Raw genomic sequence first — 13,896 nt, 5'->3', positions numbered from 1 at the left:
CCTTGATTAACACTCTTAAGTTTCTTTTTCTTTTCTCTTGTAAAACAGGATTCATAGTGTCGACCCTGTTTTACTAAGTTATTGTGAATATTAAATGACATAATACAGATCAAGGAAATTTGGTGAGATGTAAAATGCTGTGCCTGGTTCAGCCTTGATTAACACTCTTAAGTTTCTTTTTCTTTTCTCTTGTAAAACAGGATTCATAGTGTCAACCCTGTTTTACTAAGTTATTGTGAATATTAAATGACATAATACAGATCAAGGAAATTTGGTGAGATGTAAAATGCTGTGCCTGGTTCGTGCGTTGTTATTATATGTTAGGTATTCTTTAAAGTGGAGCCCACAGGACCAAGTTTTTATAGAAATGATGAGAACAAATTGGGGAAACTCTCTCGGATGATCCAGTGGACAAGGAGATTAAGGCTTTGGGCTTAACAATAAATGTACCAGTGTGCCTCACTAAATTGTCCCCCAAAATCCTATTCTTCAAGGATATTATGCCAATACAAGGGTCATGGCTGATTTAGTTTACACATTGCAAATTATATGCCCATATCAATAGGGTTGATCTACCTTTAATGGATCCCTCACTGTAGTTCAATATAAGCTGTACATTCCATAAAATACTGGCTTCATTTCCATAAAGACCTTTAGGGACAACATTGATTTGAGCAAGAGGATTATTGGCCTGCACTCCTATATCCTATTTAACTGGCATTTGGCAGTTGTACATGGGAAGCCATCAATCAATTACCAAGCTCCCTGGGTTTTCATTCTGCTTCTAATTCAGGCGCTCTTGGTTACCTGATAATTAGCACACGTGGCTTACTTGCTACCCTCATTTCTTTCCAGAGCTCTCAGCACAGTCTCCAAGTTACCTGTGCATTTGTGCTCTTCATGATCTGCAAAGTACCCCTTCCCACATTCCTGGACACACTGGGATTCTAAGAGGAGAAATGGCCCTTCACAATGGGTGCACTCATGGGGACCGTGGCACTGGAGACAGTGGCTGTCACAGCCTGAAAGACAAAAGCAAAGTTAACAGGAATTTATGAAGCTTTACAAAGGGTCCAGGCCCTTGTAGAAAGACAGCATTAGATGCCAAGCAGCAATACAACCTGGAGTGCTGGGTAAAGCTCCCTATGAGAACTCAAGGAGCCAGCACTCTAACTGTGACTACCATACCTACCACTGTGTGACTTAGGATTAGTCACTCTGCCTCTCTGAGCCTCAGTGTTCTCCCAAATAAAACGAGAGTAGAAACTCTGTCCCACCCACCTCCCTGGGTGACAACTGAATTGAATATTGCAAAATACTAAACTATAAAGTGACTGACAGATATTAGTGATTATTGTTATTGACCAGTCCTTGATGCTCAGTAGTGTTTTGCAGAACTGTTGATCTTTCCTGACTCATCAAGTTATTAAAGTCTCCCAGGAATGCTCCCAGAAATGTTCTCTCTGCACTTTTGGTGGGAATTTCAGGATCTGAGGATTTCGTGGTGTTAAGCTGAGGGTAAAGGGGGTAGTGGGCCAGAGAGAGGTGATGATAAGGTATATGGTATACAGAGGGTTGTGGGACCCAGACCTTCCCATCAGGAGAATAGGACTCCTCAGTTCTTAAGAAAATCCAAAAGTAATGTCTAACATGAACCTGTTTTTGTGGCCATATACTCCCAAGATTCCTATCCTGGCCTCAAATTTTAGCAAATGTTGTATTAGGGGATGGGAGAAGGAAAGGGAGAAATTTTTATGATAACCAGAGACTGAGTAAAGCCAGAAGGGAAAACTGCCACAGGCTCTATCTCAGAACAGTCCAAATCAGAGGAGGCTGAGGCTTGGGTGGACACAGAGCGGGGCCTCCAGTGACTCACTTTTGCAGAGGCCCAAGTCCTGGTAAAATGCCAGTGAGCACTGCTCCATGCAGGCCCCCTCCTGAAGAACGTAGCCATCCATGCACTGCAGGCAGTCTGTCCTCAGAGGCCCACTGCAGGCATTGCAACTCCAATCACACTCTAGAAAGAAAGTTGTATTAGGTCAGCTTCCTTTCTGTGCACCCTCAGTCCCAGAGACTAATTTAAGAGGATGCTGTCTGTAGCTGCAAGGGGTAAAGTGAGGACATAAGAGATGTCAGATAAGTGAGCTCTAACGAGGTCTCTGCTTGTAGCAGCCTGAATGCTTCTCTGAGGTTTAGTGTTTCCTGATTATGTTAGACACGAGCATGTACAAGAAGCATCCCACACTTTGCAGAACCTGCTTGTCAGCAAGGTGCCAAGGCACCAGATCAACCTGGTCTTATTCCATGGGCCCTGGAGTTCTTCATCCCTGTGCCTCGCCAAGTCTTCATGCAAAGCCTGCCATAGGGAGTCACCAATTGTTCTACAAACCTAACCACAACCTCCTCTAAAGGCTCAATGCTCAATATGAAAAGTGATGTCAGAGAATCAACAAAGAAGGCTCTGCTGCCCTCCACTGACACCAGACACGACTTTCTGTCTCTCAAAAATCAGGTGTTGACCAACATGGCAGAAAGAACCAACGATGTTAGAATCAAATGGGGTATAAAGGCACTGCCAGAAAGAAAGAGCTTATGGACACAATAGAAGACCTCATCTAGGGCAGGAGAACTGACTCTTTTACATGTTCATTTGCTCAACAAGCACCTATGGGATGCACAGCACCGAACAGGGGGATGCAAAGGTGGTAGGTGTAGACCCTGCCCTACAGGAGCTAATGTTCTAGTGGGGCCCAACCTTGGATTTGTACCCAAATAATTGGGGATTATTAGAAATGCAGATTATCAGGCTCAACATCAGACCTACTGATTCAGAGTCTCAGGGGTTGGGTCACAGGAAAACATATTGCTGCCCTGTTGTTTTTATTATCATGAGTATTATAGTTGTTGCTGTTGCTGTTATTTTTAATGGCCCAGGCAATTCTGATGCAGTCAGAAAACTCACATTTGAGAGCCAATGTTCTAGCTGGTAGGGAAAGTACTTCATGCATGGAAGATGGGAGAGGATAGCACAGTTGAGTACATGCGTTTTGAAGTTAGGCAAGTCTGTATTCAATTTGTGGCTTTGCTGTTTTTCATCTGCATTACCCTATATCCCCTCCTTAAACTTTTTGAGACTCAGTTTCCTCATCTGTAAAACAGGAATAAGGATAGTACCCATCTCATAAGGCTATTGGGAAGATTAAATGAAATAACGAAAGTAAAGAATTTAGCACAGTGCCTGGCATATAGTAACAGCTCTGTTAAGTGTTTGCTGCTGAACTGTTTTTCTGAGAGAACATATTTCCACTCACGGTTGCCTTCCCTCCCTGCTAAGAAGCTGGGGAAACTTCTCATTAGTCACCTTTTCTCTTTCTTTATGCAATATTTCTAAGTCCCAAAGAAGCAGCTAAACTTGCAAGATAGTACACGTGCTTCCAAGATTTATAAAGTTAATCCTACTCATTTATTTGGCTGAATCAGTCCTGAGGGAAAATGACTAAAACAGAGCCTTGAAAACTGCCAGCATAGTCATGAAATCATTTACAACGGGGAGGATTTGTGATAATCTTGTTTTTCACCACAAACTGACAGTCACTGGTTGGTAGGAAAAAAATAGAAAAGCTTCTGTGGTCTCGAGCACAGCAGACCACCTAAGTTGACAACCAAGTAGAATTTCTTGGAGTGAGAAGTATGCAGTCTTGCAGAACCTTAAAGCATCCCAAGTTTACTAGACAGATGTTTAACCTCCATATCTGACCTCTAGCTTCTCCACCAGAATCAGAGAGATAGAGGGAAATGTGGAAGGAGGCAGGAATAAAGAGGGGAAAAGGAACAGGGTCAAATAAAACTTGTACTTTAACTGTTTTCCTCTTGCTGAGCACTGCCATGCAAAGAGCATAATCCTAAAAAATTCCAGCTACTAGAGAACAAGGAAAAAGGCAATTGGTTTTTTGACATTATCTCCCTATAAACTCCTTGAGGTCAGGGACTCTGTCTTTTCTCATATAGCTATGTTAAACATAGATGAACAAATCGGAAACAACAGCTGACCTCATTAAACTTAGAGTCTAGCAATCTAGAGTTGAAAATATGAACACCTATAGGGCTCAGGAAGGTAATGGAAGCCTTTGAAATATGAGCCGGCCTGGTGTGATAGGATAGGGAGTGGTGGGGACTGTGGTGAACTGAAGAGCTCATGCTCCACACTGCAGAGACAACAGCCACACAGACCCAATCTACTGCTGCACTGTAGGAGTGTAACTCCAGTATTGCCAGATCTTCTGATTTTTTTTAAAAGAAGCTGAAAATCTCAAGTTTTGTATGTGAAGTCTTCTGATTTTTAAGAAGGCAAATAATTAAAGATTTTAAAACACTGGAGCATTAGGTGGGCCAAACAAAACATGTCTCTGAGCCAAATACAACATGAGGGTTTCCAGTGTGCTACCTCTGGTCTAGTTGCCAATACCCAGCACAATGTCTGGCACATAGCAGGTGCTCAAAAACATTTGCTAAATGAATACGCAAATAAATGAATACACTCATACATAATTCTTGCTATCATCAGAGAAGACTGAAACATATGATAACTGGTATTTTCCCAATGTGGGGGACTAGACATCTGCAGTAAAGGGGTATCACTGAGTGAAAGAATCCTTACACAATTCAGGGGGAGCTTTACCTTTGCATGTCTTGGTGGAGAAGTCAAGATAGTACCGCGGGGCACAGCTCTCATACTGACATTCTCCAAAGAGCAGGACCTTGCTTGGATCTCGGCAGGAGGTACAGCTCGTCTGTGAATCACAGCTTCGACAATGTGTGTCGCATGCTGAGCAGATAGGAAAAGAAAATGACCAGATGATTACAATTGCAAATACTGAAACACTGATCAAACCCAGACAGATGCCACCCAGGAACAAAGGCCTGCTCCAACCTGTTCTTTAATTATGGCTCGTAACCCTCCCCTGTGATCAACAGAAACAGAAAATATTAGTTTATTTTTCAAAATAAAAAAGCGTAATCTTATTTTCCAAAGAAGATAAATTATAAACCCAAGAATGAAATCCCACATCCAAATTGCCCTGTGATTCAGCAACAGAATTTTTATTTACTCTAAGATCTCTGGAATTATAGTTCAGAGTTTTATTTGAACCTTACTTCTTAAGGAATCAAGCCTCCTATAGTTCATGACATAGACTCAGGTTTTTGTGTCATGCCAAGATTAAAATAGTCACCAACTTTATTGTGGAGCTTGAGAAATCCCATATTTAAAGATACAAAGGACTTAAAGGTGACTTGGTTTATTGATCTACCCAGTTGTAATTCTTAGCACACAGCAAGTAATTCAGGCATTTAGGGTTGACCCCCCTCCACCCCCCACCACACACACACGCACACGTCTGGTCATGCTTCCATCTTTTCCCTAATTCAAAAATGGGCATTCCTCCATCTACTCAGTTGTTCATGCTAGAAACATTGGAGTCTACCATGACACCTCCCTCTTACTGGATTTTATTTATTTAAACCCTCTAATACAACTCTCAGAAATTTTTGCTTTTTTCCATATCCACAAATGCCAATATGTCTAAGCCATCATCATCCCCTGCGGGACTACTATCATAGACTCCTAGTTGGTTTCCCCATATATAGTCTAATCCCCTTGCAATCTATTTTTTGTGCATACACCGAGTGATATTTTTATTTGAAATTTTTGCTTTTTTCCATATCCACAAATGCCAATATGTCTAAGCCATCATCATCCCCTGTGGGACTACTATCATAGACTCCTAGTTGGTTTCCCCATATATACTCTAATCCCCTTGCAATCTATTTTTCGTGCATACACCGAGTGATATTTTTATTTGTAATGCTCAGGTTTCAGAATACACTTTCACCTACAAACTCAATGTCTTTCTTCAATCCTGAAAAATTTCCAGCCATCACTTCTGCAAATATTGCTTCTCCACCATTCCCTCCAGTCTCTCCACCTGGAAATCCTAACACTCTTATTTGAATCCTCTTCATGGGATCTCCAAGTGTCTTGTCTTTAACTCTTACCCATCCTTCCTCCGGAAGGCCTTCGTTGACTTTCCATTCTAGAACAGGCCTCAGGTACACACTCTTATAGCACCCTATACATTTCTTTCATGATGTGGCTAAGCAGCACCTTCTCCATCTTATTATATTTGGATTACATGAAGTACTCGTCCTGATGCAGCCCTGTTGTGACCACATCTGGAGTAGAGGGGCAGTTCTCTGAGGCCACTAACCTCCAGAGAGAGTGCCAGAAAGACAGAGAAGAGGATGTAAGTGGACCAGAAACCAGACAGGAAAGGAGAGATGTGTTGTAACCATCACTCGTCGAGGGGCAATGGGCCTCACAGCATGTGGAGTTCACTTTCCCACTTAACTAGCCTGTTTTCTATGTAGGTCTAAGAGGTGTCATCCACTTCTGCTTAAATACTCCACTGGGTCCAGTTCTGCCTGGAGCAGAAACGTCCAAGTGGGAAACGGCAGTTAACTTCAAACTTTTGAAGGCAATCATGTGAATGAGGGAGGAGACTTATTCTATATTGCTCCAGGAAGAAGTTCTAGGGCTGATCAAAAAGAACTATCCAACCACCGCAGCTCTCCAACAGTGGAACTGGCTTCCTTCCTCACCTGTGGACTATGATGGAGAACGAGGAAGAATCTCTGCGCTGGGTGCAAGGTTGGCTGGGGTAAGCTTGGAGTTTCCCTCCAACTCCAGAGCACTATGGATTCAAGTACTGAGAACCTCATTTATCGTCTCTTTTTAAAAGTTTCTACCTCATTTGGTCACCCTTAAATTTCAGAGCTCAGGTAATAGTTCATACTTCCTAAAGATTTCTCTGACCAGAAACTGAAAGGCTCTCCAGTCCTTACTTTCTTCAAAAATATGATTATCAATGCCTCCCTAATACTGATTACTTTTCCTCAAAAGCGCTTTACTGCACAATTTCTAAATTTGGCAGGCCTATAAGAAAGGGGCACTGCTGATTTTTTTTTTTTTAATATACTAGAAACCCAAATATCCCAATTTAGGGGCATATTTTATTCAATCTTAGAAAAAATGAAACTTAAGGACTAAAGTTAGGAGATTAATTCAACTGAAATATTCTATAAAATCCTATTTACATGGTAGAACAGCAAATGTGTTTGTGCAGAGGCCACCCCGCACCAAGGCAAAGCTTCCCAGATGGGTAATATTTCATGGAAATATTTCCTTATACTTCATACAAGGGATTCTATTTTTTCTTCTGAACTTTTCTCTCTATGATTCCATCGCTGTGAAGAGGCTCATAAATCTAAGTCACTATTTCTCCACCAACACCCTCTTGCTCTTGAATAGAACATGCAAGAATAGAACATTTCATTCTTGTTTCTTGTATAACAGAATCTACAGATTCTGACAGACAGCTGATACATACCAAGCAAAATTTTTGTTACAAAAGTAATCATCCCATTGGTCCAAAATAGTTTTTTATCCCTGGTATCTCAACAGATGATGCAAAATAGTAAGTTCCATATAACTTCAGCTCAAATGCAAATCCTAGCAAACATCTCATTGAACTAATACTAATATTTATCTTTCTATTTGTAAAATATAAATATTTTTTACTGCTTTATTTGCCTCTTATTCCAGATGATGTTGATGATGATGATGGTGATAACAATAATAATAGTTCATCTGTACTGAAAGCTATTCTCTGCTAGGGTCAGTGTTAAGTGCAACAATATTAAAATGTAGGTACTGTTATAATCCCTCTTTTACAGAAAAAGAAACTGAGGCCTTGCAGTTAGCAGACTTGGGTAAGGTCATAAAGCTGGTAAGTGGCAGTTAGAATTTGAACTTCAGTTCCCTGACTCTAGAGCCCACTCTCCTAACCACTACTGTATAATTCCTTTGACACGATAATTCCTAGAACATCACCACTGTACTTGTTAACTGTTATTTTCAAAAGCATAACGAAATCTTTTTGCAAATGACACTTTTGTGATTGAAACAAAGTATGTTGTTTCAGCCTATCACAAATGTTCCTTCATCTGTGAAGAATTTCCTAGTTTTTTTTCAATCCATATTTGCCCTTTCCGTAATTTATCCAAACTCTTTGTGCCTGACTCAAGGTAATTATTCATATTCTGACTTATTTGAGAAATATGACATCCATACAAGTAACGCCATGCAAGACAGAATAACAACTGTTTGGGCAAAAACTAAATCTTTTGTAGCTCATAAAGCCTTACACATTGTCAATATTCAACAAACACACTGACTCAAGGTAATTATTCATATTCTGACTTATTTGAGAAATATGACATCCATACAAGTAACTCCATGCAAGACAGAATAACAACTGTTTGGGCAAAAACTAAATCTTTTGTAGCTCATAAAGCCTTACACATTGTCAATATTCAACAAACACACGTAGAAAACTAAATAAATTAAATCCAGAGAAGTGCTTGTCCACTGATTGTATACTAAAGTAAGCTCTCCTGTCTGCCCAGGATCAGAGAATTGGATTGCTGAGAGAAACCATAAAGATGAAACAGACTAACACTTTTATTTTTAAAATGAGATAACTAAAACAGAGAAGTTAAGTAACCTGCCAAGATTACAGTCGGTATCTACAAGGAGGATGCTCCCCCCCCCCCACCAGCCCTGAGCTTTCAATTAGGCTGATATCTGAGTTATAATCTGCTAATGGCATCGTACTGCCTTTCACAGATTAGTTTTCTTCCTTTTAGAGAAAAGGCTACCAGGTGAGAAGATGAAAGCAAACATTTCACAGTTCTTTCAAAGGCCCTAGAAGGGCAGGAAAGGAGAGAAAGTTCATTTAAAAAACCTACACTGACAAACACGGTTGTCATCAAGGTAGTGCCCAGGGAAGCAGGTGGTACTGCAGGTGCCAATGTGGGATAGAACGAGGTTGGTGTCACAAGAGGAGCAGGAGAAAGGTCCTCTGCCCCGGCAGGTTCTGCAGGAGGAGTGGCATCCTGCAAAGGGAAAAAAGAGACACAAATGGAAACTATGAAGCCAGATTCCCTACCAAAGCAGCATCCCATGTGCTGGTAATAAAAGGCCCACCACTGACAGCATTCGCTGGTCTGGTTTATAGTCCCATGGTATGCTTTCTGCTTCCTCTCTCTCTTGGTGATATTCAGCCTCTCAGCGCCTGCCCCAAAGAGAACTTTACAAGGTGCCTCCAGCTCCTGCATCCAGCACTTACTCACTTTTACAAGCTCCCCTCTCTGTGTAGTATCCAGAAGGGCAGTCAGGAACACAGTGATCCCCCAGCAGCAGGTAGCGGGCATTCTGGCACCTCAGGCAGACGCTCCCGGTGTTGTGGAGATCAGCTGCACAGTGCTGGCACAGAGGATGGCAGTCTGGAGAAGGCAGGGGAGCACAGAGGAAGCAAGGACACTCATGAGCACAAAGTCTAATCACAACACCAAAGGGCAGCTGGGATTTCAGTCACCAACACTGCAGCACAAACAGCCGGAGAGTAGCCCAAAGGCAGTACATGTCAGTAAACTAGAAGCTTGGGACTTGTACAAATTGTGTGTTTGAGGTTTTTAGCAAATGGTTGGGCCCAGCACAGCGATTGAGTTTGCATTCCTTTCCAATTGAATGACCTTCCAGTACTAGGGCACCATTGATAGATACTTGCTGGGGTATAGAGAGAACTGTCAGACTAACAGAAACAGTAAGATCAGCACTACCCACACCTTGCCCATCAGCTCCAAGAGCGTGAAAGCAGCGAGCCCCCCCATTCATTCACAGTGCTCCTGAGCAATGCAGGCTCCTGAGTCCTCCACGAGGCTCCTTCCCACAAATTTGGTCTTCCAGAGTCAGTATGCTGGGCTCAACCTTCAGTGGGGAAGGACTGGGGATAGTTGATAATTGGATGGAGTTGTTGAAAAATTTTAGTGTTTAGCTAAAGATGAAATTAGGAAGAAGAGTTGTAAGTTGAAAAGTCATTTTTATGACCCAATGCATAGTTCACAGCAGCTCCGTCGCACAGTTGTGATTAAAGCTATAACACAAATTATCTTGTCCAGCCAGCACTGTCTCCTGTTCTTGCTCATATAACAGCTGTCCTTTAATAAAGAATTTGATTGTATTCAGCTTCCATTGTAGGTGAAAACTTTCTCTGTCCTGCTTTTAAGTGGTAATTACCCTTCATATCCCATATACTATCCTTTATCTAAAGGCAGAAGAAACCCATAAATCCTGAATTATCCACCAAATGAAAAAGGAGTAAAGATCTAGGAAAAGAGAGAAAGAATAGGGCCTTTCAACCTCCCCTGTAGGATTCAAAGCACTTGTTTGCACTTGCTAATGCACTACCCAGGGCCGAGAAAAGTCTGGTTTCATCTCAAGGCCCTATAGATAGAGACTGTGTTTTCCAGCAGTATCTTCACCAAAAAAAATCCAAGTCAGTAAAGCAGATTGCCTGCCCCTGAAATCTGTTTAAACAGTTCTTTCTCTCTATACTGTTGGTGATGCTTTCTTAATTGCTGATCATCTGCATGTGATCCCCAGACACCCCCATTCCCAGCACCCTCTCACCACATGAGAACCCTTTCCAGGACCTTTACAGCCACCCAGAAGCTAAGCCAAAAGTGTCCTCCTCAAAAATGCTGACTCTCCTAGCAGCACACAAACTAACACCCCTGACCTTTCTCTGAACTTTGGAAGTTTCAGATTACAAACAGCCCTTTGCCAATATCAGGAACAATTCATGACATCATAAGAGCCCAATTAACCCTCGTTATGGCCCTTAGTAAATTATAAAGGAAATAATGACTATATTGAGGGAAATATGATAAGAAGGCTATTTCCCCTGATTTGGTGTGGGTTCCACATAATGCCAAGCACTTTGTTCTCTCTTTCCTGTGTCCTCCTCACAGTGCCAGGAGCAACATCCTAGGTGTGCAAAGGGAAATTCAAAGTTCCAAAAAGTTCAAATTTCAAAGTTCGTGAAAGTTGCAAGAGTAAATGAAGGAGGCAATGTTTGACGATTACCTTAACAAGCAGGCAAATGTTAGGATTGGAAATCTAGGAAATAACACAGATTCAAGGCTCCATTATTTGAAAAGCTATGGCCTCTTCCTCTTTAAAGCAAGTGCTAACAGAATTTCTGAGCTCAGGCGTGCACCAACAAGATCTGCAGGTGTTCCGTGGTGTAAAGACTAGTTGCATCTAACTGAAGCTCTCTCTACTATGCAATTAGAGAAATGAAAAAGAATAATCACCAAGGGATGCTTTGAAGAGAAAGCAAGCAGATCTCTGCAGTATTTTGTAGATACAATAAATAAATATTTATGGATTTGTCTGATCTTGGGGACTTCCAGAAGCTGTTTAAGTGAGGAGCATAACGTGCATTAATTACATCTAAAGGAAAGCAAGAGCTAGGTTATGGACACTCCTTCCCACTCTCCCAGAAGTTGCTTTTAAACCCTTCCTACTCTTTTCAAGTCACTACCCCCACCATGCCTGCCCGTTCATGTCCTCCCAGGAAATTTCACCTACTTCATTCAGACCTTGTGTGCATAAGCACCTTCGATTCCTTCCCTTCAACCTCAAAACATCTATTTTTACCCATTTTTATTTCATTTCCTCCCATCTCACAGGATAAGATGGTTAATTCCTCTACCTACCTTCTTGATCCGAGTTTGAACATTATTCCACATATCCTCCCCCATTTCTCATTACTTTCTCCTTGACCTCAACCTCCAAGTATGTTTTGTGCCACCTACTGCTCCAACAGGTTTCCTCTACAAATATCCCATCTTGTGCCTCCCTAGCTCCTCGCCTCACTGCAATCTTCCTTCACTACAATTCTACTGTGGTATTGCTCTTGAAAAGATATCTGATGGCCTCTTAATGACCAACTCTCATGGCCTCCTCACTTCCTCATCCAACCTGAAATCTCTACAACACGTGGCACTTTTGACCAGCCATCCTACTTGAAACCATCTCTCTCCTCTCTTAGCATGATTTACCCTGGTGCTGCTCTTGGTTGTGTCCTGTTTCTCTGCCTCTGACTGACTGATAAGTGTAGGAATTCCTCATAACCCTCAACTTCTTCTATCCTCCTAACCAAGTCTCTGGAGGTCTTAAAGCTGCCATGGCTCTTTGGATCAGATTTGGATATAGAGATACCAGATGTCAGTGAAAAAGGCTCAAGAGCTGCAGACTCTGAAATCACTCAGGGCCTCTGCCTCCCTCCACGGTTCCATGTTAAGCCATAAGGAGGAATCAGATCAATCCCCAGACATATCACATTGTATGCTGGAGTGGGTACCCAGAGGCAAAGAGGTATCAATAAATGATGCCTGGAAGTATAAGACAATCAACTGCAGGTTGCCCAAAGCATCACATTAATCCAAATTAGTTTATAGTTCTATTTTATACAGGAGATTGTAACTGCTTGAGTTTGGAAAATTGGACTCTCTCTTTTTGTGCACTACCTGTATTCTTTCTACTGTTTAAAAGACATACTGAACACCTAATCCTATGAACAGACTCATTCCAAAACAACATTCTGAGTGGATCTCATGTTAATCCATTCATGCAAATCTTCCTTCCCAACTCTGTCATATACAAGCCCCCAAAAGAAGACCACTAAAACAAATATGCTCTGAAATCCTGCTCTGAAGATTGGTTGACTGATTTTTATTAAACCAAGCTGAAAAGAATAATAAATTCCTGAAACCTAGGAAATACTTTTTTCTTCAGAGGCTTGAAGTCAAAATCTCTTTGTAGAAGAGCACTCCTTGGGAGACCTCAAAATGAGTAATGATGTGCAAGGAAAGAAGCCAGAAATCAGAGCAACAATGGCTTGAGGATTAATACCAATGTTCTGACTTACAACCTGAAAAGTATAGTTCCCTAGGGCAGACTACAGAACTCAGGCAAGACAGGCTACCAGTGGCCAGTCTCACTGGGCACTGCCTGCAAGCAGGCTTCAGGCTTGAGCCCAGGGGGCCACTGTGATCTACACAGAATGGTGGCTGAGTGGGGTTCAAACAGGTTTCATTTCATCTTGAGGTTTCATTTCTCTGACTGCAAAGTTAGCCATGAAAGAAAATTCAAAAATACTTTTACAAAGTATAAATAAGCATAAAAATCACTCTAGGAATGCTTTTCAGAGTCAATGACTACCAACATTGACATTTTTTCTTTTACTTATTTTTCTATGCAATTTTCCATATATAGATTTTTACATAGACAAAATTATATTAAACATGGGTAATACCATCACCATTGCCACATGTCATTAGGTACTCTTTGTAACCATCATTTTTAGGGGCTGTATAATACTCAACTGTTGAGTAAACAAACAAAAAAATCACCATTTTTCTTATAGTTTGAATAGTTACCTCCAATTTTTTTCCACTTTTATAACTAAGGCTATGATGAAATCTTTGTTCATAATCTTTGTCTTTATTCCAGATGATTTCAATATCAAAAGAGTACAATTCATATTATTATTCCAGCTTATTTTTATTGAACTCTGGGTCTATTTTAGGCTATTTATAATTAGTTATTCTAAATGCATAATTTTATTTGAGGAGATGAAGTAGGCAATGACATTATCCCCATTTTATAAATGAGGAAACAGACTCTGAGAAGTTAGGTCATTTGCTCATGTACATTCTATCTGTACCGATTCCAGAGCATATGCTTTTAACCACTGTAGGCGTGAAATTTTATAAATGAGGAAACAGACTCTGAGAAGTTAGGTCATTTGCTCATGTACATTCTATCTATACCGATTCCAGAGCATATGCTTTTAACCACTGTAGGTGTGAAAAAAAAGTTAAATTCTTAATAGGCAACATGGGTTCAATGTGTCCCCCAAAGTTCTATGT

At 41.1% G+C, this 13,896-nt stretch overlaps 1 protein-coding gene across 1 annotated transcript in view; it reads right to left on the bottom strand.

Annotated features, from left to right (window-relative positions):
• Positions 1 to 13,896, bottom strand: part of FRAS1 (Fraser extracellular matrix complex subunit 1) — a gene marked incomplete at its 5' end in the record, with an annotated part of 258,570 nt that overhangs the window by 163,323 nt on the left and 81,351 nt on the right. Inside the window, 5 exons of the mRNA XM_008577934.1 lie at positions 882 to 1,022; positions 1,877 to 2,017; positions 4,679 to 4,825; positions 8,866 to 9,012; positions 9,250 to 9,402. Of these exons, the coding sequence (XP_008576156.1) occupies positions 882 to 1,022; positions 1,877 to 2,017; positions 4,679 to 4,825; positions 8,866 to 9,012; positions 9,250 to 9,402 (729 nt within the window). The remainder of the gene's footprint in view (positions 1 to 881; positions 1,023 to 1,876; positions 2,018 to 4,678; positions 4,826 to 8,865; positions 9,013 to 9,249; positions 9,403 to 13,896) is intronic.

Source organism: Galeopterus variegatus, unplaced genomic scaffold (genome assembly GCF_000696425.1).
Source record: "Galeopterus variegatus unplaced genomic scaffold, G_variegatus-3.0.2 Scaffold1607, whole genome shotgun sequence".
Lineage (NCBI taxonomy): Eukaryota > Metazoa > Chordata > Mammalia > Dermoptera > Cynocephalidae > Galeopterus > Galeopterus variegatus.
Note: the sequence above shows the minus strand (reverse complement) of the source record. Positions and strands in the feature narration are given on the sequence as shown.